Source organism: Microplitis mediator, chromosome 1 (assembly GCF_029852145.1).
Source record: "Microplitis mediator isolate UGA2020A chromosome 1, iyMicMedi2.1, whole genome shotgun sequence".
Lineage (NCBI taxonomy): Eukaryota > Metazoa > Arthropoda > Insecta > Hymenoptera > Braconidae > Microplitis > Microplitis mediator.
In genome coordinates this window covers 17,045,904-17,072,975 of record NC_079969.1, presented here as the reverse complement: position 1 = coordinate 17,072,975, position 27,072 = coordinate 17,045,904, and the positions used below count along the sequence as shown (strand labels likewise).

At 30.0% G+C, this 27,072-nt stretch overlaps 1 protein-coding gene across 5 annotated transcripts in view; it reads right to left on the bottom strand.

The window, feature by feature from the left end:
* The window catches only part of LOC130663154 (E3 ubiquitin-protein ligase AMFR-like), a 101,625-nt gene that overhangs the window by 32,375 nt on the left and 42,178 nt on the right, over window positions 1-27,072 (bottom strand). For all 5 annotated transcript variants that reach the window (XM_057462261.1, XM_057462294.1, XM_057462277.1 and 2 more), the window contains exon 4: window positions 5,344-5,601. In XM_057462261.1, the coding sequence (XP_057318244.1) occupies window positions 5,344-5,601 (258 nt within the window). The remainder of the gene's footprint in view (window positions 1-5,343; window positions 5,602-27,072) is intronic.

Below are 27,072 nucleotides of genomic sequence, written 5' to 3'. Positions count from 1 at the left end.
GAAATTACGGTGATTCACCGCGTTTCACGGAGATTCACTGTGAATCACACTGAATTACCGGGAATTTACGGTGAACCACCGTAAATTACCGTGGATGTGTGCGTGATATCACGGTGAGCTTTCACGGTGATTCGGGGTAAAATCACGGTGATTCACGTCTATTCACGGTGATGTTCTATAATCGAACTATGGAAATTTACCGCGATTCACGATAAATTTTTGTGAAATTCTGCTGCCTTATCGAGGTTTCATAATGTATTGCCTTTTTTTTTTATACAATCACAGTGATTTTCGCGGAATCACTCTGATCTACGACATCGCGGTGAGATCTCGCGTCGATTCACTGTGATTCACCGCAACATCACGGTGAACTCTCACGGTAAATCACCGTAAATCACGGTGAATCGCGGTGAGCGTTCACGGTGATCCCCGGTGATTCACCGTAATACACCGTGATTCAGGACCACCAGGGATAACTATTAGGGTGGGCCGAAAATACGCTTTTTTTGAATTTTCATTATTAATACCAAAAATATTTTTCTTTGTACAAAAAAAAAATTTTTCGGAAACCAAAAAAAAATTTTAGGTCGATATCTTAGGCTCGCCAAATCCCGTTAAAGTTAGAAGTTGTTTAAAAATTTTTTTACAACTTATTTTGATCGGAAATTTAATTCTCTACATAAAAGTTCCTATAATAAAATAACGTAAAGTTGATAGTTACTGAGATAATTGCAATTTTGTTCTAAATAATATAATTTTTCAAGATATTATCACTTTTTCAGGGTAAAATATGAATTTTATCACATAAATTTCATTGAAAATCAAATTTCTTACAAAATTGGCCTTCTGGTAGAAACTTGAAATTTATAGTTATTCAGAAACTGGCAATTTTATGTTTAGATAGTCACATTTTTCGTTATTTGGTGGTTTTCACCAAGAATTGCTATTTTCTTTATATCTATTAACTTTGAATAAATTTTTATTAGGTCTGTTTTGTAAAAAATTAAATTTCCTACGAAATTTTTATGATAAAATTAATTTTTTACCCTGAAAAAGTAATAATATCTTGAAAAATTTCATTTTTTAGAGCAAAATTGCAATTATCTGAGTAACTATCAACTTTACGTGATTTTATTATAGGACCTTTTTTGTAGAAAATTAAATTTCCGATCAAAATATGTTGGAAAAAAAATTTTAAACAACTTCTAACTTTAGCGGGATTTGGCGAGCCTAAGATATCGACCTAAAATTTTTTTTGGTTTCCGAAAAATTTTTTTTTTGTACGAGGAATAATATTTTTGGTATTAATGATGAAAATTAAAAAAAAGCGGATTTTTGGCCCACCCTAATAACTATATCTTATTAAAGATATTTTTAAAATTCATGAAAATTTATATTATGAAAGAATAAAGTAATATAATTTATAAATTATTTTCCAAATCAATTAGTAGAATTTAGTGAATATAGATATACAAATACATGGAGTGATCGGGTACTAGTTCCCTGATCGGGTACTAGGTCTCTTACCTTACCGTGATTTATTTAAATAAGTCTCCGAAATTTCAATATATAAAAATAATACTGACGCCCGTTTATGTTAAAATATGTTACGATTAGGTGCTTACACTGTACAAAATTTGCGGAGTGAATGCGGATTAAATACGGAGTGAATGCGGAGTGAATGAATTTTTAATTATTCACTCCCCTCGGAGTGAAATTCACTACGCAGGGGAGTTTTCGCGGAGTAGATAATTTTTTATTAATTTAATCCCTCCGGAGTGAAATTCACTCCGGAGCGGAGTTTTGTAAATATTATTAATGAAAAATAACTCCACTCAATAAAATCGAAGTAAAAGCTCGCGTATTACATAATTGATCAGCTGATACGCACACACATATGCACACACATATTTAGACACACACGCGCACTCGCACACACACACACACACATTTGTACACACACGCACACATTTGCACACACGCACACATTTGCACACATGCACACATTTGCACACACACACACATTTGCACACACACACACACACATTTGCACACACACACACATTTGCACACACGCACACATTTGCACACACACACATTCGCACACATGCACACATTTGCATACACGCGGACACACACGCAGATATTTGCACACATCCGAACACACACAAGCACACATTCGCACACACGCACACAAACACCTGCACACACCCAAACACACACACACACACACATTGTTTAGCAGTTTAATATAAATGAATATAAATTTATTTAAGTATTAAAACTCCGGACTGGAGTGAATTGGTGTGAAATAAAATCCGCATCACTCCGCAATCACTCCGCTAAAAAAACTCCCAATTCACTCCGCATGCGGAGTGATTTTTTTTAAAACTCCGGAACTCCGAGTGGCGGAGTAAATCCGGAGTGAATTCGGATTTTATTTCACTCCCAATTCACTCCGGATTTTTTACAGTGTAGTTACTTTTATTTTCAAAATTAAAAAAATCAAATTATAATGTGTTATTTTATATTTTATATTTAACATCAGGCCGGCTAGAGTAAGTTACTTTATTATTATTACTATCATTAATGTAAAAATAATATACGTGTCTTATTAAGTCCGGTTATACGAGAATTAAAAAGTTCTAGTGAAAGAGAAAGAGAAATAATAAGAGGTAATATAGTGAGTGAATATTTCAATGCCAGACGGAGATTAATGATCAATCTAATCGAAGATCAGAAGCCTTGATTATCTTCTTGTTAATACTATACCCATTACTCGCTACTTTATACGTAATATATTTTTATTCAATAATACCATATAAATTTTTTTTTTTATTTGTGGATTTTCCTTTAAAGTTATTAATTGTCTGCGTCACATCAAAGTCAATGGCAAGTAACTTGGTTACTTATATTAGATTTCCCTAATAAGATTATTCTACAGTAAATATTTTATAGACGAAAAAAAAAAACGTTTTCCTTTTATTTTTAAATATTTAGAAAAAGCTCGTTTATCAAACATGAGGAAAAAAATTAATATTGACATGTAAGGTAAATATTTATTTGACTCATTTATTTGACTTTTAATGAATTTTAAAATCAATTTGATATTTTATTTTACAGAAAAAAAAAATTCCAACAAAAAAGTGTATACTTATTTTAAATTTAAATAAATCAAGACATCGCCTTAGAGGATCCAAATTGCAATGAGTTATGGTAATTACTGTAATTTTCGGTACTCGGAATAATCACGGTATTTCACTGCAAAATACCGTAAGTTATTGTAAAATACTGCAAACTATGGCACTTTTCAGTAAAACTCAGTAAACGTACGGTATTTTCCAGCAAAAGTACGGTATTTTTACTGCAAATTAACAATAAGATAAAGGCAACTTGCTGTAAAATAAAGTATTGCACTAAAAACTGTGATAATAAAAAACCTACGGTGCTTTCTGAACATGCCCTAAAGGACCCAAATTATGGTAAATTACGGTAATCCACCGTAAAATATTGATTTACAGTAAATAAAGGTGGATTACCGTAATTTACCTTAATGTACAGCAGCTTTACTGCAATTCACGGTAATCGACCGTAAATTACAGTAAACCCACCGCAAATTACGGAAATTCACTTAAACTACGGTAAACTCACCGTAAAGTACGGCGGGCTTACCGTAATTTGTCGTAAACGTGCGGTAAATTACGGCGATTCCCGCCAAATTGTTACGGTAGATTTACCATAAAATACGGTAAACTTACGGCGAATTAGATCCGCTAGGGTGAAATAGTGAAAATAAGTGAATATTCACTAATTCCAAGTGCAAATCGAACCAATAATTCAAAAAAGTGGTTCGATTGGCTCTCTGAATTAGTGATTATCACTTATTTCACTTATTCATGTTTAAAGCCCTAGTGGATCCGAATAAAGGTAAATTGCGGTAGTTACCGCAATTTACGGTATCCAGCAGAATTACCGTAATCTACGGAAAATTGCGATATTTTCCCGCATCTTACCATAATTTACCGCAATTTGCGGTAAAATGTCGTAAATTACGGTAAATTGCAGCATTCGCCCCAGAAATTTTGGTAATTCTGATGGATACCGTTACTGCGGTAATTACTGTAATTTACCGTAATTCGGATCCGCCAGGAAGAGTACCTACCGTAAGAGTGTCTCAAATTATGGTAAACTGCCGTATATTACTGGAAATTACCGTAACTTACGGCAAAATGCAGTAAATTACTGTAATTCGGATCTGCTAGAGGTATGGGTTGAGAAAAAATTTTTAAACAAAATGATATTGCATTAAAATGTAGAAAAGAATATCACTGAAAAAACTATTCAATTCATATTTTGTTAAATCATATTTTTCGAATTTTTCGAGTCAAATATGAGTGATAAAAGATTAATATCTTTTAAAATTTTATTCTTTTTATTTAAAGTGTACTAAAAAAAAATTTTTAATAAATAAAATTTGTTCTGAGCAATAATTATTTCCATCCAGTGCATTGATAGAATTAGTACTGACATTATTGATTTATTAGCATTATTTTTAAATTATAAATTACAATCACGGTTCAAAGGATATATTAGTTGTTGTTAATTACTTAATGTTTATTTCGATCTTTATACAGTATAAAGATCGAAATAAACATTAAGTAATTAACAACAACTAATATATCCTTTGAACCGTGATTGTAATTTATAATTATTATTAAAATGGATATGAATCGAAATACTATTATTTTTAAAAAAATTATATTGTTAAAAATCTAATTTTTAATGTATTCAAGTAAATGTGTTATGTGAATGTATACTAAAAACCCGTTGAATGAAAAGAGGCAGTCCTTGGGTTAGCTAGGAAAATTAGAACGTGAACAATATGCAGCACTCATGTAAGACTAGAGTATTAAAAGAGAAAAAAGGTTGTTAAAGAAAAAATATAAAAAAAGATACCTCAGCTTTAAAAATATTATACTTTTAATTTATAACAAAAAAAAATATTATTTGTATTTATTATTACTATTATAATTTTTAAAAAAACGTATTATTTTTTCTATGAAAAAGACATTTATCAATGATAAAGTAATTGATTAAATAAATAATTAATTTAAATTGCAATAAAATTGTGAAATCAACTGACCGAATAAATTAAAGATAAAAATCGTGTAAATAACTGAGTTAAGTCTGAGTTAAAAGAACCTTGAGTATTAAAGAGAAAAATATTTATTTATCGTTATCAAAGGTCAGTTTGTTTGAATAATAAATACATGGTAGAAAAAAAAAAAAAAAAATGAAACTAAAACAGGTTACATGGTAAAATAAATAATTTTTAGTACTCACATAAACAAATCGATCTTTACAGAGTTGACTGAGAAGACCGAGAAATCCAAGTGCAGTGAACCAAGCCCACCACAAAACAATCTCATCAGCATATTGAACATTCAAAACACCGAAGACAAATATAAATTTGTAAAAGATAAAGTTTCCAAATTTATCTTTAAGATGTTGCCTCTCCGATGCTCTTAGTTCACCAAAAACAAGTTTTTGAATTGTTTTTCCCAGCAAAATAAGAGAGCAGTATGCTATGTTCATTAATGGCTGAAACAAAAAAATTGAATCACCAGTTCATTAAAATTTTGACAATAACAAATATATCGTATAAACACGGAACAAAAAATTCCAGTTAAATTTACGATGCTAACATCGAAATTATTCCTATTGATTATTGTAGTGGTGGACTATACCTTCAAAATCATAATTTTTACGATACAGCGTTGGAAATTTAATTTAAGAAATTATACTTCAGACAAATAACACAAACTCTTAAGCTCATTAGTATAAATTACGATGTGAACATCGTAAAATTTGAAGTAATAGAAATTTTAAATAAGCGTATAAAATAATAATTGCTCAGGTGTTGGATTCGAACATAAGACCTCCCTAGTAGGCCTATTTTACCGTAAGTTTACGGAATTTTACGGTAAATATACCGTAAAAATTCGACAAGAAGCACCGTAATTTACCGTAATTTATGGCGGATTGCCGAATTACCGTATTTTACGGTGGGATACCATAAATTACGGTAAAGCTGCTGTGAATTACGGTAGATCATGGCAAAGATGCCGCAAATTACGGTAAACCTACCGTAATTTACGATAAATCGGTATTTTACGGTGAATTACCATGTGGATTACACTGTACTATTGATTCCATTCAAAAGTAAATAGAAAGATAAATATAGGAGCAAATTAGTTTTTGAATTGTATTGCACGACTCATGATGCGAAGCATCAGAGTGTACTTTACGATCGAAAAAATTTTTTTCGCCTCACTTCGGCAACTATTTCAATTATTATACCCTTGTTAGTTCACGGAATAAAAATAATTTGCATACTGTTTTGAAGATAATTTAATGGAGATGAATTCCATATTTTTCAAAAATTTATTTAGTTCAATAAAAACGGAAAAAACATCAAAATCGTTAAAAAAAATTTCCTGTCCGTCAAGTCTGAAACCCGTATACATTGTAACTTGCGAAAAAATGCAGTAATTGAATCAAATTTTTTTTTTTTTAATTCTTTGAAAGAATTGTAGGTCTCCTATTGCGAATGGCTAGGTAACCCAGTGTCGTTTAATTATAATTAAAAAAAAGAATAAAAAAGGCTGTATAACTATATCTATATATATCTATGTAAAATTAACATGGGTGGTGATATATCTATCCATTATACGTACATTTATTCCACCAGAGGCGCTTGCGCGTTACCGTCCTAGAACAGCTGTTTTTTTTTTTGCTAATTGGTAAGCCTGAATTTTTTCAATTCAATTTGTTTTATTTTCTTTTTTCTTTACGTATATTTTTTTTGTTATTAATAGAGACATTTTGAGTAGGTTTCTTTTATAATTATAAAAAAAATACTAATATAATTAAAAAAAAAATCGGTCTATCGGTTGACCCTGCGGGCCAGCCCCAAAACATTGTTGTAAGTACATTTTCGAGCTCTTCGAGCTCGAAAATACTATTGTATCCCATTCTTTTCGAAAAAAACCGTTTTTAGCATTTCTTTCTCCCACGATATCTCACGAACGAATCGACCGATTTCAATGGTTGAGGCGGCAATCGACGTGTTTTATTGAGTTCTAGAGCTGATCAAATTTTGAAATTGTTTGGTTGAGTCGTTTCAAAGATATTCGCAAAAAACCGTTTTTTGGCATTTCTTTTGCCCACGATATCTCACGAACGAATGAACCGATTTTGATGGTTGAGGCGGCAATCGACACGTTTTATTAAGTTCTAGAGCTGATTAGATTTTGAAGTCGATCGTTCGAGTCGTTTCTGAGAAATCAATAAAAAACTAAAAAAAAAAAAATTTTTTTCCGTAATTCGCCAATATTATCGAGTCTACTTGATCAAATGATCTGAAATTTTCAGAAAAGTTGATGGCCAACAAGCTCTTTTGATTGCTGCCTTAACCATCCAAACCGGTTCATTAGTTCAAAGCTATAAGCCGGTCACACACATACATACACAAATCGTCGATTTTCTTAGCGAGAAGTTAAAAAAAAACAACAAATTTTGATGAAAGAAAATTGTATATATTTTAAATTTATTCGTGCTTCCCGCCATTTTTTTATTATCATTTTTATTATTTCATAATAAAAGAGCATTATGAGTCATGCACTTTTGGATTTTCCAAATTTTTTTTAAAAATATATATATAAACTAAACTACGAGCACGTAAAATTTAAGTTACGTCATTTTTTAATTGTACAATTAAGTTATAAAATTTAATCGTTTAAGGTATATATTTAGAATATAGTCATAGTATTATAATGTCTGTAATGATGATGATGGATGGTGAATGGTGACGAATAATCAAATCAACATTTTTTATAGTCACTTCAATAAATCATTTAGAATTTCATATTTCTTCAGTGATTCATGGGGTAAAATTCTGCTGTGTTATTTATTTAATTATTTATGTTAATTAGATAATAATTATAAATTAAATATATATGTTACTAATAATTAATTTATACTTTACGAATATTTGATGGATTTTGTCTAAAACTTTCTGTATAAGTTGAAAATTAAATATACTATTAGACACTCCTAAAATAGATGCCGACGTTTCGAAGTTTTTAAAATCATTTGTTACTATTTTTGGGCTGACATTCGCGGATAATTACATATTAGTACTAATAGTAATGATGACTGGTAATCATTTTATTAAAAAAGTATTTGAATTGTACATAATTTTTTGAAGAAATTAATTAATTTATCAATTTTGATAATTACGGAAAACAACAGCCTTGAATCAGATAACTTATATAATGTAAGTCTAATCATTCAAGTGGCAACTACATACATAAATAATTAACGCAAAAACATTTAGATAGGAACTAAGCTAAGTGTGATTTTTCGAGTTTAATTTTTTTCTGATAGCGAAAGTATACTAAATAAAAATAAACTAGATCAAATTACATTAGTGAATTCTGGATTCAATAAAGATAAGAGAGACATGTTAAGAAATTTTATTCAACGCAGGTCTGATTTGCGCGCTTTATGACATCTGCGTTGCAAACCCTAAACGGCTGTTTACCGACCGGTGCAAAGAAGTTGAGTAAAATCAAAATAGATGTCCTCGGCTTTCACCGTCGTTGTGAAAAGTGAGTGGTGAAATGACATTTCACCACGCGACTCAAGATTTTTAACTGAGCTCCATCTATTAAACATTGTAAGAACTCGTTGAACGACTTAAAGTTTTTTGTCAAAATCCATGTTGAACGGCTAGTACAATAAATATAGTTAGTTCAATTCATCATATGGGGAGTAGGTTATACTGCGTGGTTGTGTTGTATTTATTTGTTAATAAATATTAAAATTAATAATTAAAACATCCGAGTAAATTTAAAATCAATTGAATATGAATTCTGAATTTTGAAGCCGATGGTTTGTTGTAATTTTGTTGGTGCATCGTGTCGCTAAACAGCCACAGACTTAGCTTCGCAGATTGTCATTAATCACCTAAATCAGGCAATTGTTGAATAAAATATAGTGCATAGTAGGATCCTCAGTCTTTATCCGACGAGCGCAATGATTTCAGCACACGTCTCCGGGTCACGTACACGGGCCTTCGGCCCATGTATGTAACTCTACGACTCGTGCTGAAAACATTGCACTCGCCACATAAAGACTATCTTAGTATCCTACCCTGTGGAAAAGCTCTCATAAATTCTGATAAGATATTGAATATTTTTTATGAGAATCTATGAGCTTCGAAAATATCTATGAGATTTAAAAAAATTCTCATATGAATTTTTATGAGAATCTATGAGTCAAAGCTTTTGATGTTTTTCTATCATGATTTCCGTACTAGATTTTTAAAAGAATGAGTAAGATTTTTTAATTTATGAGATTTTATGACTCGAATTCCGCCAACGATTATGAGATTGAATAAGTACTTTCACTTATATAAGATTCTTACAGTTTATTCTAATGTATTTTCAATAAGAATTGATCAGGCGAATTCCGATGTTATAATACTTACAAAATCTCAATAAGATTATTTTTTCATACGAAATTTTCAGAATCTATAAGTTTTAGTAAGAGTTATCCTAGGAGATAATATCTTATTGAATATCATAAAATATTTGTCATATTTTATGAGAAAATATTTAACATGTATTTCTTCGAAATTTTATGAGACTGAATCAGGAATCACATGGACAAATGCAGACCTTTTTCTCATAAAAATTTTATGAGAATTAGTAAGAAAATCTATAATCGAATTAACTTGTAAAAACTTGAAAGATTTAATTTCAATTTAAAAGCTATGTGATTTATGAGTTTTTGTAAGTTTTATTTAGAAGGCTATTACTTATAAAATATTATGGAGTACTTATGAGATTTTATAAATAATTTCCATTCACATCAAATATTAATTTTATCAGATTCATTTAAAAATAATTGCTTAACTTCATTTTTTTTTACAAGAATTTACATCAGAAATACTAATATTATCACTTTTTCTTGTACTTTGAATATTTTAACTGTTCGGAGATGAGTGAAAATATAAGTTTTTATGTGATTTTTTACAAACCCAGTAATGTATCTTGCCCCATTTTTTTTTTTGGTGCAAGATACATTATTTTTTTGTAGCAATATTGCATTTTTTTGGTTAAACAGAATAAAATTTCTCGGAACAAGTACTATTCTTTTTCCGCAAGTATTTTTGTATTCTCCGACCAAAATAACAAAAGTTGCTTAAGCTAAGAGAAAAAATTTTTTGGGAGAAAAGATCGATATGGAGAAGGGGAAAGTCACCGGTGCTAGGCAGCAGCAGCAGGAGTAGTTCGGTGCTCGCCACGAGATCGCGCCTACGACATGTAGTGTCCCTGGTAAGACATTTATTTCAGAAGTGTTATATTCCAAATTTCAATACGATTTTATTCGAGTAATCCTCTGTCATTTGACAGAACAACAAGTACCTTATAGTATATCCCATAATACATCATGACTTTAATATTTAATATTACTTGAGTAATTTTTGATGAATAAATAAACTGACTCAATTTCATAGATTTTTCGTGAATAGATTGCTAAGGATTTTCGGCATAAATACTCATAAAAATATTCTTGAGTATACATAATAAATACTTTTTGAATTCATGCTAAAAAATTCAATAAGTAAGCATATAAACCTTAATCAATCTCATAAATTTTTTCGTTACTATATGGAAAATTACTGTAATCACATTGATTAATCAGTATCAAATCTTGTGTGATTACTTCAGAAATCGTCTCATACAATCTTATTCATTTCCAAAATCTACTCAATTGTAAACTTTACATTTTTCGAAAACTTATAAATACTTATAATCACAATATTACAGCTTCTGTTTCTTATAGATTCTGATGATTTATATGAGAATTTTAAGAAAATTTTTTTTTTGATGCACCATGTATGAGAAAATAATTGTATAAGAATTTTTGAGATTTTTCGTGGACAAATACTGATCGTTTTCTCATAGCCAATTTTTTTTATGAGATTTTATAAGACCTTTTCCACAGAGTAACTATGCAATATACTATTTTAAGTTTATAAAAAAATATACTTTTTCAAAAAGTTGTTTTTTTCAATTTACTTGTAAGTCATTGGTTAATTTTAATTGACCTTAAAGATATGCAAAAGCAAAAAGAGCAAAAAATGATGCAATTAATTTTTTCTATTTTTGATAATTCATAAGTTATTAGTCAGATTGGGTTAAATATTCATTTTCATATTTTAATGATTTATTTCAACTGATCACAAGAAAAAACACTTATAATTAATTTCATATTCCGCCTAAATTATAACATTTAGGTGGTTTGACAATTTCAAATCATAGATAGGTTCTAGTCAATTTAGCTAAAATTACATTTTTTCATATCCCATACATTGAAACTCTCAGTTTCAATCCACGTTAAGTCAGTCAAAGCGAAGTAATTTCAAACTAAGGTTGAAAGGGTGAAAATCGTTCGATATTTGCCGAAGGCTGAAAACGCCTACTTATTATCTGCTAGATTAGTTTCTGACTTTATTTCAACCCTGCCAGAATCGTATTTGTGTACTGTTAAATTTAAGCACAATCATATTTCATTTTAACCAATCGAGTCGACACTTTAATTTATACTAGCGCTATAAACTGTCAAATACATGGTTCTGGATTATACTACATCTATTATTACACGGAAAAAAATCCAGTTAAATTTATGATGCTAACCTCGCTATTTTTCTGATTGATCATTGTAGTGGTGGACTATAACTATAAAATCATAATTTTTACGATGTAACATTGGGAATTGAATTTGAAATAAAACTACCTATCTATAGCAGAAAGTCTTAAGTTTTCCCATAAATTACGATGTAAACATCGTAAAATCTAAGAATTTGATCTTGGACCTCTTCGCCACAGAAAGACTTAAGTTAATAGAGAGAAAAAAAGAAAATATCTTTATAAAGGGTAGCTGAGAATATATGACACTAAAATTGTCCTCAGTTACGGCATATAATAGTTCTGAAATAAGCATCTTGCCGGGGACACCACTTTTTCTAAGCGCGATCCTGCGGCTACTTTTGGAGCAAGAGATTTTTTTCTTGGCCCAATCAACTTATATTTTCACTTCAGCAATATATTTTTCAGGGTAAGAGAATTTTTTTTGCCATAGAAGCTTCTTTTTCTCCTTCGTTTATTTTTTGAAGCAAGAATCGGCTTCGCCTCGGCCAACAAACATGTGATCTGAGACATTTCTTACTTTACTGCCCGAGGTGTAAAATGTACTATTTCTTCAACCAAGAATTTCTTTCTTACCCGTATGAAAAAACTTTATATGTGAAAACATATATGATAGAATATATGAATATTATAATGTGATATATTGTAGAATATATAAAATAATATTTGTATTTTTGCCGTATTAATATATAATGATATATTGAAAAAAAATATATTGCTAGAATATATTACCAATATATTTATCAAGATATGACTTTTTTATGTATGTTTTACATATATATTTAAAAATTTTTTTTTATATTGATATATTATATTGAAAGTAGTATATCAATTAATATATAGTATTTTTTATATATTTTTTCCAGTATATTGCAAAATATATGGTTTCCAGTATATTGTAAAATATATGGCACTTTTTGTACTTTTCTTAGGTAGCTTCGAAATCGAAAATACGTTTGTATGCTGTTGTTTTCGAAAAAAAACGTTTTTCACCATTTTTTCTCCAACGATATCTCTCAAACGAACAAACCGATTGAGACGGTTGAAGTAGCAATCGACGCGTTTTATCAAGTTCTAAAGCTGATCAAATTTTGGATTCGATTTATCGAGTCGTTTTTGAGATATTTCAGAAATAATGAAAAAATTTTTTTTTTTTTAATTCTTTCGACAACGGTTTCTCTTGAACGAATGAACCGATTTTGATGGTTGAGGTGGCATTCGACGCGGCTTATAAAGCTTTAGAGCCCAGTCGATTTTGGAATCAATCCATCCAGCACATTAAAAGTTATCAAAAAAAAACATTTTTGAAATAATTTTATTTTTGGAACATCTCTGAACGAGCCCTACCGATCAAGCTCAATTTCTTACAGCTTTAAGATATTGACAAGCCGCGTCGAATGACACCCTAAAGTTCAAAATCGGTTCATCCGTTCAAAAGATACAGGTATTTACATACGTACGTACGTACGTACATACATACATACATACACTCGGACATCATCTTGAAATTAGTCAGAATAGCTTCCTAGGACCTCAAAACGTTGACATCTGATGAAAATTCGATTCTCGTAAATCGGACCAAAACCAATAAGTTCCCGAATTTTTGAAAATTTACAATTTTCTTAGCGGAAAGTTAAAAATCGAGAGACAATATTTTTCTTGAACCAAGTTAACTATTTTTTCTGTGTGTCTGCAATAAAGATTACTTAAAAAATAACATGGCATATCTTTCCACGGAATCAAGAGTTTGAATTACTATAATTTAAAATCAAAACCAAGAATTATTTTTTCTTTCGTGCTTGAGGTGTGCATTACAGCAGTAAATAATAATTAATAAATTATTAAATGAATAATTAAGCAAGTTTATTAACTAATTTTAAGTTACTAGTAATCGTATAATCAGAGAAAATAAAAACAAAATTCTTTACTGAAACGATGAAGAAGATAGAAGTATTTAATAATAATTTTTAATTTATCTATTGTTGCCATGTAGTTTCAACTCGAGAAAGTACGAGAAAGTAAAAGTAACTGTTTTTTTTTCATTACATAAAAAATATCTGAGTTGAAATCATGTTAAAACTAATTATTTTATATAAAAATATTTGAAATTAACCTTAAAATTTAGTTTGTAATATTGTATATGGAAAAAAAAAATTGGTATTTTTCATATATTAACGAAGGGAAATTTTCTATATTATTATTGTAAAAATCCCTATGTCAAGATAGGAAGAATCCACGTAAAAATGAAATGAATACCTATATTTATAGGTCTTATATTATATAGGAATTTCCAATGTTGACCACGGTATTTTCCTTATGTTCATAGGAATTATTTCTATCTTGACATAGCAAAAATTCCATAATAACAGAAATTTTTTCTATGCCAACGTAATGTTACGTCCCAGCCTGTAAGTCAGATGACGTGAGCATTTACTTCTTTAATTACTGACCTGAAATCTAATTAATTCTATCGAATATCGATAATCTGGTAACTATACCATAATATTTAATTAATTACATAAAATAATATAATACAATAATAGAATAATATTATCTAAGATATTTAAACGTTATGAATATGAGAAATAATTGATAAAGTTATTTTTCTGTATTTTATCAAATATAAATAAGCGCTGATGCCTCAAGTAAATCCTCGAGACGTGCAGCTGCACAAACATCTATTTTGTTTAAGATAACTTTTGTTAATAGATAAGTGACTCATTTGTTAGTAACAAAAGCGGAGAGACCGTGAGAATTAAGTAATTTCAATAAATATTAGAATGGATCATTCGAGAACATACGTTATCTCGAATGACCCCTCCATAAGAATCGACGCGCGGGTCTGAGGCCCAAACGCCGGGTATTGATAAGACTTACTCTAGTTTTTCTCGATCAAGAGAAATCAGTCAGAAATATAGAATCATCGAGAGCAGTCAGGCTCAGAATAAAAATTTAACTTTGTTATCACCTTCTCAAAGCTATTGTTAAGAATACCTCAACAATATTATAAATTACCTTAATTGTACATTTCACAATTCTTCAACTATCTCTTTATTCATTGAATAAAACGGATTCAGATAATATATTTAATAATATATAAAAATAACCAGTTTATTTCAACCACCAAATGGTGGCTGTTCAACCTATTTATGATTATTTATTATAATTATATGTAAGTTTGTCATTCGTCCACATTCATTATCAACTGCTCAACTACGCCAGCGCCAAACCATCAACCAGGCCGTAACAGTAAGAAAAATACTTATAACAATATTGTCATTTTTACTATGTAACCTATAATGACATAGAAATTTTTCTTCTGTTGACATATGAATAATTCCTACGTTATTATAGAAATTCCTAGGTTACATCGGAAAAATTTTCAGGCATAAGAAATCCACAAAATACCAAATATTTCGGAATTCCGTTTCATCTAGACAATAAGGGAGTGAAACGACGATGAATGGGTAAAATCATCTACACCAAACATTTAGTATAGAAATTTGTTATCTAAAAATTATTTATATTCATTATTCACTATTTTAATCTTTGTATTTTGATTAGTAAACGTCTAAATATTTTTAAGGAATAAGAAAAGAAAATTTTTTTTTTTTCATTTAGCGTCACTCAAAAATATGTCCTTAAGCAATGGATATGATATATTCAACAAAGTTGATTTTTTACTTTAAAATAAATGTAATGAAAGTTACTTTTATAAAGAGTAAAATTTAAAAATGTTTATTTCCCGTAGTATGCCGCTTTTCAATTTCTTTGCCATTAAAGTATTTTTTTATTCAACTAAAAAATTTATATTTTGCATTTAAAATACATTAAAATTTTCTAAAATGTTTAATTGAGGTATTCTAATTTTTCCAAATCTATCCATTTTCAAAATTATGAGAAAACGTTAAAATGTTAAAATGACGGCGTCACGCTCATTGAGCGAGTGACGAAAGGTTAAATTTTTTTTTTTTTTTTTCAGATATCGAAATCTTTTAGAGCCCGAAAACAGTATTTTAGTTTTTTATATTAAACTGTGTCAAATCTAAAAATAAAACTGATACATACATACACAATATATGTGTGTATAAAAGATACATAGATTGTAGGCAAAAAGAAACTGACAAAATTTACACAACCGGATTTCCGCACCAGTTGGAATTGCGACTTGATTCATAACACCAAAATAAAATATTTTATTCGCAAGAAAAATATACTCAGTTAAATATTTATTTGCAAATATGTACATGCCTAATATATAATGAATATTCATACATTTATTTTGAATATTTATATATCGTTCACGCAGAGAAAATTAACAGAACGAGTCCAATGTGGGAATCATTTGCAATATATGGGTCATTCCCCCAAACAGTTATTTTTACGGGATGACCCTCGCCGATTTGATTTAAACTTTGTGGAAGTGTTCGATCTATATAATCAAAAAAAAATTCTCTGAAAATTTAAGTTCTCAATATACAGCCGTTTCAAAGTTATGATTTTTTTAATTTTAGAAAATTTTTTTTTTTTAACTTTTTCATTAATTTTTTTAAATTAGAAAACTTTTCATAAAAATGAGCACATGACTTGATTTCGTAGGAAAAATTCTCAGCTTTTCAGTAAAAATAATAATTTTTCATTCTAAGTTACAGAAGATCCTTTAAAATTCGGTTAAAGTAGTAAAAATGATTTTTCTTTTTATTATTCTAAAAAACCTGCCTAAAAAGTACTCAATTAAAAATTTTTATTGACTCTTTAATTTTTTTTATTTTGCTAAAATGATCTACTGAAAGTACAAAATTGTCTCAAATTTAGAAGTTCGTTGTTATGAATTTTTTCGTAACCATATTTTTTGTTTACAGAGAGCCTGACATAAAATTGCCGCTGATAAAAATCAATTTCTGCTGCAAATAATATTTTAGTATGAAATAAATTATTTGTATTCATTATTAAAACGATTCCCATACATTACAGGAGCAGTTCCCATAATTATGGTAATAATACTCATAAGGTAAGGGACTATTTTCCTAAATCGATGAGAAACTTTTCTATATTGGCATTGATAGATATTGGTTTCATACCTTCAATTTATGTCAACGATTCTGTCGCGAATCATACGCCCGGGTCGAAAAAATTGATCTGATTTTAGTCTAATTGGACTATTTGATCTGTTTTTGATCTTTTATAAAAATTTTAAGCTGTTTTTGATCTGTTGTTTTAAAAAATAATTGCGTTACGGGCAGACAAAACTACACGGAAAGAATTTTGGTATGAATATTGCCATGTTTTTTATTCTAAAAATTACTTTAAATCGAGTAATCTTGGGCCATTACGACTTTTTACTTTCGAATTACGAAATTTTACTCTTTACCCAGGTAGGAATCGCCAAGGCTGACCATAGGCCGAGCCTTGGCCCTGTTGTCACTTGCCAAGCTTCGGCAGCTGACCATTGGCCCAAGCCTCGGCCAGGGCTTGGCCCAATGGTTTGATTACGTTAAGCCAAGTCTTGGCAGCTAACCATTGGCCCAAGTCTAGGCCGAGGCTTGGTCCAATGGTTTCATTTAATTAAGCCGAGCCTTGGGTAGTGACTATTGGCCCGAGCCTCGGCCAGGGCCAGGCCCTATGTTTTGATTTTTGTTGAATCGAGCCTTGGGTATTGACCATTGGCCCGAGCCTCGGCCAGAGCCAGGCCCGATAGTTTAATTTTTGTCAAGCCAAGCCTTGGCAGCTGCCCATTGGCCAATGCCTCAGCATGGGTTAAATTTTTATTTAATATTAAAATTATCAACTTTACATGTATCTATATATATGTATATAGAGAAGACCAGGGCATAACGGTCTACCGAGTATACGATTAATATCAAGAGTTGAAATTTTCTAAAAAGTAAAATTATTTCATATACAATAATTTTCATTTAATTAGTTATTGCTATGTACAAAACTTTAGTTAACATGAAATTTTTATTTTTGGCGGGCAAAATGGGGTATCCTTTAAAAAAGTTGAAAAAAAAATTTCTGAAAGTTGATCAAATTTCATTAAATTCAAATTTTTTATATGTAATATACATAAAGAAAAATTACAGTTCACATCATTGGTGGATACGAAGGCAAAAAAAATTTTTTCAGGTGTAATAAATCGTTTCCCCTCGATTAGCTTAATTACTAATTGTTATTTAATAAAAAAATACAAATCTATATTTTTTATTTGTCATTATTGTGAACCCGAAAAACGTGTTTTTTGATTTTTTAGACTACAGATTATTTTGCATTATTTCAAAAATTTTATCAATTAAAAAATAAAATATTATTTTCGAATATTTTTAGTGGCCGAATTTGCCCCAGCTATAGAGAATCAGCCGAAAAATGAATTAATATATCAAATTTTTTTAAATTTAACGATAAAAATATGAAAGAATCATTTATTCAGAATTTTCGGATGGTCCATTCTGCCCCAGGTGTCATGCGTAGTGCTAAAAATGCGCGAATATATCGGATTTATAGCAATTAGACAAAAAAAAAATTTTTTTTTTTTTTTAAATATTTTAAGGGTACTCCGTTTTGCCTACCCTACCCCCTTTGCCTCCCCCCCCCCCCTTCACTAATAAAAATACGTCATTACTCATCAGAGAATTTCGTTCATTAAATAAAACTACAGTTCACCTCATCTTTACGGTTTAATATTTTTGAATTAAATTGTATTTAAATAATTAACAAGCAAAAAAGTCAAAATTATCTGGACATCAGATTTAGCACAGTGGATAGCGTCCCGGCCTAGTAATCAGAAGGATCTCAGTTCGAACCCCGATAGCCCCCAAATAATTTTATTCGTTATTTCCCATTAATTCAGTAATTAGTTAATTACACTCCAATGTAATGTCGATAAAAGAGTGATCAAACTTTTTTTTAATTATATTTATTAATTTAAATAATAATATTTTAGATCGAGCATTGGGTGAGCCTTAAATTTTTTGCTTTCCGAGGTTTGGCCGAGGCTTGATTTTTTGTTTCCCAAGCCTTGGCCAAGATTCAATTTTTCGTTTCCCAAGACTCGGCCGAGGCTTGATATTTTGTTCCCCAAGGCTGGGGACATGGCTATCATCCAAGGCTTGGACCAATCCTTGGCCCAATACTCAGCCAAGGCACGTGCCAAGCCTTGCATAATCCTAGTGACGCTTGGCCAAGGCTTGGTCCAAACCTTGCCCAGTTGTTCTTTCCTACCTGGGTTCAGTGAGTAAAAATCAATCAGATTAATTTTTACTCACAATTGCGAGTAAAAATTACCCCTAGCGGATGTTTAAATAAATTCTCTCCAATTCAACGTTTTTACTCGTAGGTTATGATAAAAAATTGATTATTCAATTTATAAAATTTATATTTAATTACAATAAAAATTACAATTAATAGGCTGAAATTTCTATAAAAAATCTAAAAACCATCTGACTGCCTTAGAATATGACTTAAAATAAATATTTTGAAAAAGAATTAAAAAAAAAAATATTACTCTTATTGTGTTGAAAAAGAAAAAATACAATTTTTTTTTTTTTTTTAAATAAATATTAAATTATAGAGAGATACAGAGATCGTCTTTTTTTCCAGCCCTAAGTTTGTGTGCGTAACATATATAAGTTGTCGCGAGCAAAATAAAAGACATTTAATTGAAGCCGAAATTAACCGAAGATTAATGGAGACTACTGAAATATTACTCTGCAGTTTGGAGTAAAAATTACTCCCATAGATATGAAAATTTATTCGAGTTATAAGCAGTTTTTCATCAAACAGTTAATGGGTTTAAAAGAATGGTATATTGGGGAGTAAAAATTAATCGCATGGAGTAAAAATTAATAGATTAAGATGAGATATTCATAATAATCGATTAAATATAAGACTTTTAAAAAATTACTCAGTAGTAAAGTAAAACATACTAGCAACGTTAATATTTAAACAAAAAATATTAAATTTAAAAAAAAAAATACCAATTTTTTGCAACGGCCCAGGATTACTCGAAATTAGAGAGTAATTTTTATCGAAAAATTCTTTCCGTGTAGATTAATTCTTGAACTTTAAAAAATTTTAGTTCTGAAAATTTGAAAAGACTAAACTAGATTAAATCATGGACTTGTAATATTTTTGTTTATGGGTAATATTTATAAAAAATATATTAAGCTACAGAATTGATTATGTTTTTTTTAATATTTGTTTAGTTTCTTTTGTTTAAAAATGTCGACAGTTAATGAAAGCTTGACAGCTTCATGTTTTAGTTGTCTTGACTGAATATTTATAGTATTGAATAAAAGTAATAAAATATCTCTTAAAATGTCAAGAAATTTTCCTTATTTACTGGATAAAATCGTAAATATTTTGGCAATAGAAACCATCGAAATTCTCGTGACATCTTATTACGGAAGCGCATTAGCATGTTTCAAATATCAAGAAAATTAAAATAAATTTATGAATCTATATCATTATTATTATTTATATTTGTAAAAAGTCCTGTTTTTGATCTAAAAGCGATTAAAAACAGACTACAAATTATAGTAAATAAAGTCTGTTTTTGTCCTTAAAAATAATTGAACACAGACCATAAATTATAATAAAAAAGTCGGTTTTTAGTCTAAACGCGATTAAAAACAGACTAAATATCATACGAAAATAAGTCTGATAATGGCCTGGATAAGGAATAGTCCGGGCAAAAATAGATTAACTTCTTATATAAAATATATACGATTTATAAACTTAAATTCAAGAAAAAATATTTGAATTTATCATTTATTTTAAAACAGATCTAATTTTTTGACCCGGGCGTTATTATAATTAATTTATCATTTCATATAAATAGTTACTACATTTCTTCAACAAACACAATCAAATAAAAAAAAGTGTTATTTAAAATTTTTAATTAAAATATGATTCAATCGTTAATTAGCATATGCGTTTAATGAACTGTTGAATGAATAAAAGATAAAGATAGAAATTAAATCAATCTTTCCTTAATTTGAAAAACGATTTGTTAAAAAAATCACATGATTTATTTAATTTATTTATGTTATTCAAAATTTTTTAGAGATGAATCTTGAAAAAAAGAACATTAATAATTTATTAAATAATTGAATATTTATGAAAAAAAAACTACTAAGAAAGATCTTGATAATAATGAAGTTTTCTTAAATTAGACAATGTAATTTATGCTGTACATTCAATGAAATGCAATCTTGTCCCTAACCATTTTTCACAACTTTTTTTTTTTAGTTATAAAAAACAAACAATTTAAATACTCGAGTTAGTATTTTTATTAATAACATTCAAATAACTTCATTTATTTAAAATAAAAATCAGATGGACATTGAATTACTAAATTGAAAGAAAGAAGTACAAGAATTGAAGTACACGGAAAGAACAAGATAGTTCTGGCAAACATGCCAGATTATTCTCAGATACATCTGAGTGAAAAAAAAATTTCAGATGCTTGTGAGGTCTATCCAGATAGAACTGAGATGAATGTAGATTATATTGAAATCTATCTCAGATTTACCTCAGATGCATCTTGGATTATTTATTGTTAGATACTTCTGGCGACTATCCGAAATAGTTCCCAGAAACATCTGCATTGGTTCAGTATCTATCCGAGATTATTCTCAAGTAAATCTCCGATACTTTTTGGCTAGCGCATGCGCGTTGAACGTAGTCATTTATTTTTTTTTTGTATTTTATTTATTCTTCATTATATTTGTTTATTTATAATATATATCCAATATTATATTTTAAATAAATATTATGTATAATAAATATATATTATATTTATTATAATTAAACCAATAACCCTTGTAGGAAAAAAAATATTGACAACGGGGCCAGTCTTGGCACAATACTGGGCTACCGAGGCTCGGCCTCCCAAGGTTGGTCCGAGATCCGACCAACGTTCAAGTGACGAGTCTTGGTTTTCCAGTCTTGGGCCAAGATTCAGCCAATACTCAAGTGACAAGCCTTGGTTTGCCAGTCTTGGGACAAGATTCAGCCAATGCTCAAGTGACAAGCCTTGGTTTGCCCGTCTTGGGACAAGGTTCAGCCAATGCTCAAGTGACAAGCCTTGGTTTGCTAGTCTTGGGACAAGGTTCAGCCAATGCTCAAGTGACAAGCCTTGGCTTGCCAGTCTTGGGACAAGGTTCAGCCATCATACAAGTGACAAGCCTTAGTTTACCAGTCTAAATAACAAATGGTACCTAAAAACTCCTGGCTTCTGTGAACAGCGTAACAGCCTAGTGGATAAGACGCTTGCCTAGCAGTCATGAAGGACCAGGTTCGAGACCCAGCAAATGCAAAAAAAAAAATTAATTTCATCGATCCACCTGATTTCTCTGTGTACAAATTTATTTCCATATGTTACCATCCCGCACATGTCTACTAATATTTTTTTTTTTTTTTTTCAATTTATTTTTAATAAGCATAGGTGCTTATTTAGCAACAGTCGTGGCACAAGTCTGGCAGCCAAGCTTGGGAGGAGGTTATCATTTCGAGACTTAGATCGGCTTGGGCCAAGCTTCAATTTAACTCTTGTCCCAAAGTTATGTAGAGTTGCGCCAGTCGTTTACCAAGCTTGGACCAATCACCGTTTCCTCTAAGGGAAAACGTCTATTGAAAGAGACAAAGCTTTGAAAATAAAATTTTTAACTTCGAGTAATTGTTAAAATTGCAAATTATTTATTTATTTATCTATAGATAAATATCTATAGATAAATAAATAAATAATTTGCAATTTTAACAATTACTCGAAGTTAAAAATTTTATTTTCAAAGCTTTGTCTCTTTCAATAGACGTTTTATTGGTTTAATTATAATAAATATAATATATATTTATTATACATAATATCTATTTAAAATATAATATTGGATATATATTATAAATAAACAAATATAATGAAGAATAAATAAAATACAAAAAAAAAAAATAAATGACTACGTTCAACGCGCATGCGCTAGCCAAAAAGTATCGGAGATTTACTTGAGAATAATCTCGGATAGATACTGAACCAATGCAGATGTTTCTGGGAACTATTTCGGATAGTCGCCAGAAGTATCTAACAATAAATAATCCAAGATGCATCTGAGGTAAATCTGAGATAGATTTCAATATAATCTACATTCATCTCAGTTCTATCTGGATAGACCTCACAAGCATCTGAAATTTTTTTTTCACTCAGATGTATCTGAGAATAATCTGGCATGTTTGCCAGAACTATCTTGTTCTTTCCGTGTACCAAAGATAAAAAATTTTGGCATTGGATATCGAACTCTTGACCTTTTATTAGCTATATGAGCTCTCAGATGAGCTATATAGCACAAGAAACTTTATTACAAATGAAGTTTATAACTACTTGTATAGTTGTAAACTTAATATGTTATTAACAGATAATTTGTAAATTACTTCATGATGTCTGAAAATGTACGAAGTGCTTTATAAATTTAATAACTCTGATAAAGTCTAAAATTACAAAATGAAACTTCGGTTTAAGAATTAAATAGGTGTTTTATTGATACCTGTTCCAATACTCCTCAATGGAATTTATGATTGTATTTCAAATAGTTTAAAAAATTATCTTATTCAACGCAGGCATGATTTGCGCGTTTTATGACGTCTGCGTTGCGAATCCTAAACGGCTGCTTATCGTACGATGTAAAGAAGTTGAGTAACGTCAAAGTAGATTTCCTCGTTTTCCACCGGCATTGCAAAAAGTGAGTGTTATAATGAAACTTCACAACGCGTCTCAAGATTTTCGACTGAGCTCTTTTCTCTATCTATTAAACATCATAAGATCTCGTACAGCGACTTGAAGTTTTTTGTCAAAATGTATGTTAAACGGCTAGTACACTAAATATGGATACTTCAATTCATCATATGTAGAGTACTGTACCGTATGGTTGTTGTATTTTATTTATTGATGAATATTTAAATGAATAATTAAACACGGAAAAAAATTTTTTGTGACCAAAAGATAAGATAACTTACGGTAACAAAATTCCGCCTTAATGTACGGATAACGAAGCATTCGTTGGGATTACAATGTTTTTGTAATGCTAGCAAATTCTTCGTCGGGCCAAGCAATGGTTTGTAACTGTAACAAAACTATTGTGTTCCAATAAAAAAACTGATTTGTTAAAGTAACAGAATGAATTTGTAGCATTAACAACAATTTTTGTAATCATAAGCTAAGATTACTTACGGTAACAAATGTCGGCTTGAAAATACGACGATATTATTATACGCATCATGTGTTCTCATAACAAATCGACTTCTTAATTACGACACAAATTCGTTTGTTACTATAACAAATTGATTTGTTACCGTAAGCTAATTATGTTTGTTATTATAACAAAATCTCTCGTTATCCCGTCTTTTGTTATCAGGACGAAATTCGCTTTTTCCGTTAAATATTCGAGTGAATTTAAAATCAATTAAATTTGAATTCTGAATTTTAGAGTCGAAGGTTTGTTGTAATTTCGTGGGTGCTAAACAGTCACAGACTTTGCTTCGCAGATTGTCATTAACCGCGTAAATCAGGCAATTGTTGAATAAAATATAGTGTGTAGTAGGACACTCAATTAGTCTTTATCTGGCAAGCGCAAAGATTTCAGCACGAGTCGTAGGTCACACCCCTGCTTAAAAAATCCGATAAATTCTCATAGCTGTTTGTATAAGACCCTATACTTAACTATAGCACTTCTTATAGAACTCATTCATTCTTATTAAATCTCTATGGAAATTTATAAGAATCTAATGGATTTTATGAGATTTTCTAAACAGGGATGCAAGGGCCAAAGGCCAATGTAACGTAATGACATTTAATTTTAATCAATCTTTGAAGTTTAAAAATTAAATAAAAAGTTTTTTCAACTAAAGTATTGGTACCATTAAGCAGGGGATAGAATGTTTGTATCATTACACAGTATTTGTGACTTAACGACTCATAAAAAAAAAAGTATCGTAATTATTATATTTGTTGTGGGTGCAAATGTTTCTTTTGAGAACAGAATATTTCTTAAACTCTCCTCTTTTGTATAGGATGTATCTTTATACCTAATGCAGGTTGGCGTGCATAAATTCTTAGTACATAACATACTTTAAAGATTGCAATATAATATACTAGTCAACGCTAATGATGTAAAGTTAATATAAGTAGAGAGCATCATATCTACGTAGAATGCTTCCAGCCTAACAACTAAAGAAGTATTTCAAGTTAACTATATGTATATGTATATAACCATATTTAATAAGTACATATGAGTATGAGCATGAGTTTAATCTCCAGGGTAGACTGATGTAAGTAGTTATATGCTTGTCGTTCTGGAAAGTTCCCTTTACAGAAATAAAGAAAAAAACTTATTTGTACTGAAAAGTATGTGTGTGTGTGTGTGTGTGTGTGTGTGTGTGTGTCGATGGTCATAAAATACAAGGCTATACCTTATACCTATATTAAATCTTTTTTTTTATCTATAATCCTCTCGACAAGTTTCTCAGTATAGTAACAATTCTATGAAGGAATAATATAATAACCAGGAACCTGCCATTCAAGAATCAATAATAACTATGAGAAAAAACCGTGTCACGTCATATAATTATTTTAACACATTTATATTTGCTTCCAAAAATTGAAAAAATTTTTTAACGTAATAGCTTTAAATTATATGTTTATTAAGTATTAAACGCAATACACTATAAAGACTTTGTAGAGTGAACGCGGATTAAAACCGGAGTAAATGCGAGGCTGATTATTTTTTAATTATTTAATCTCTTCGGAGTAAAATTTATTCTAGGAGAGAGTTTATTTTAACATTAAAACTTTAGATCGGAGTGGACGTGGATTGAAATATAATACACGACTCTAAAATTATTCAGCTGAAAAAAAAATCTTCATTCATTCCGTACGCTGACCCGACTAGAATTTTCCATAAGGGCCTGACGAGGTCCTTATCGGGTTAACCTTATTTCAAAAAAGGTCCCGATCAGGGTATCCTGACGAGGATCCTGATATGGATGTAACGCTTAAAACCCATGAGGTCCTTATCGGGATTGCCTTATCGGGACCTTACCAGGATATCTTCATCACGTCCTTATCAGGATTGCCTTATCAGGTCCTTACCAGGATATCCTTATCAAATCCTTATCAGGATTACCTTATTAGTAATTATTTTTAAAAAAATATTAAATTGCAAAAAAAAAATAAGAGAATTTTTATTCGATCGAGAATGTTATCTATTGTATTGAGAGCATTAATTAGAGAAAGTAAACATATTTTTTATTGATGAAAAGATCCCGATAACTGCTGGGCTCGAACCTGCGTCCTTTCGATTCAAAGTCCTCGATGCTATCCACTGGGCTGACGTACACATGTGATCTTGAAAGTGTAAATATAATGTTCATTATGATGTCAAAGAATAACTGATAAAGAAGTAAAAAATCTGTGCTACAATGATTGACGTGATTTTTATATAATATTCTTTTGTACATTTTTTAATTTTTGGCCTATAAATGAAATATTGAAAGGGATGGGATAATTTTTTTTTGAATAAGGATATCCAGATAGGGTCCTGATCAGGAACTCGTCAGGTTGACCCGATGGCAAATGACTTTTTTTAAAATAGAGATATCCGGGCAAGGTCCTGATCAGGAACTTGTCAGGTTGACCCGATGGCAAATAACTTTTTTTTTTTTAGATATCCTGGCGAGGTCCTGATCAGGAACTTGTCAGGTTGACCCGATGGCAAATAACTTTTTTTTAATAGAGATATCCTGGCGAGGTCCTGATCAGGAACTTGTCAGGTTGACCCGATGGCAAATAACTTTTTTTTTAATAGATATATCCTGGCGAGGTCCTGATCAGGAACTTGTCAGGTTGACCCGATGGCAAATAACTTTTTTTTTTTTTAGATATCCTGGCGAGGTCCTGATCAGGAACTTGTCAGGTTGACCCGATGGCAAATAACTTTTTTATGAATAAGGATATCCCGATGAGGTCCTGACAAGGAACTTGTCAGGTTTGCCCTAATAAGGCAAACCTTATATTAACCTGATAAGGTCCTTATGGTACTTCAGGCAAATCAGAAAGAAATTCTAGTTGGGTGAGTGATTTTTTTAAAACTCTGGTTTATCAAGTGATTTGAAAAAATGAAGCACCCTAATATAAATATTTATTTTAACACTGAAATTTTTAATTTTTATAGTTTCATATAATTTGATTTTTTATAGCTGTGATCACGTAGATCTAAATATGTAATGGAAAAACTGGATCTAAATGTATAAT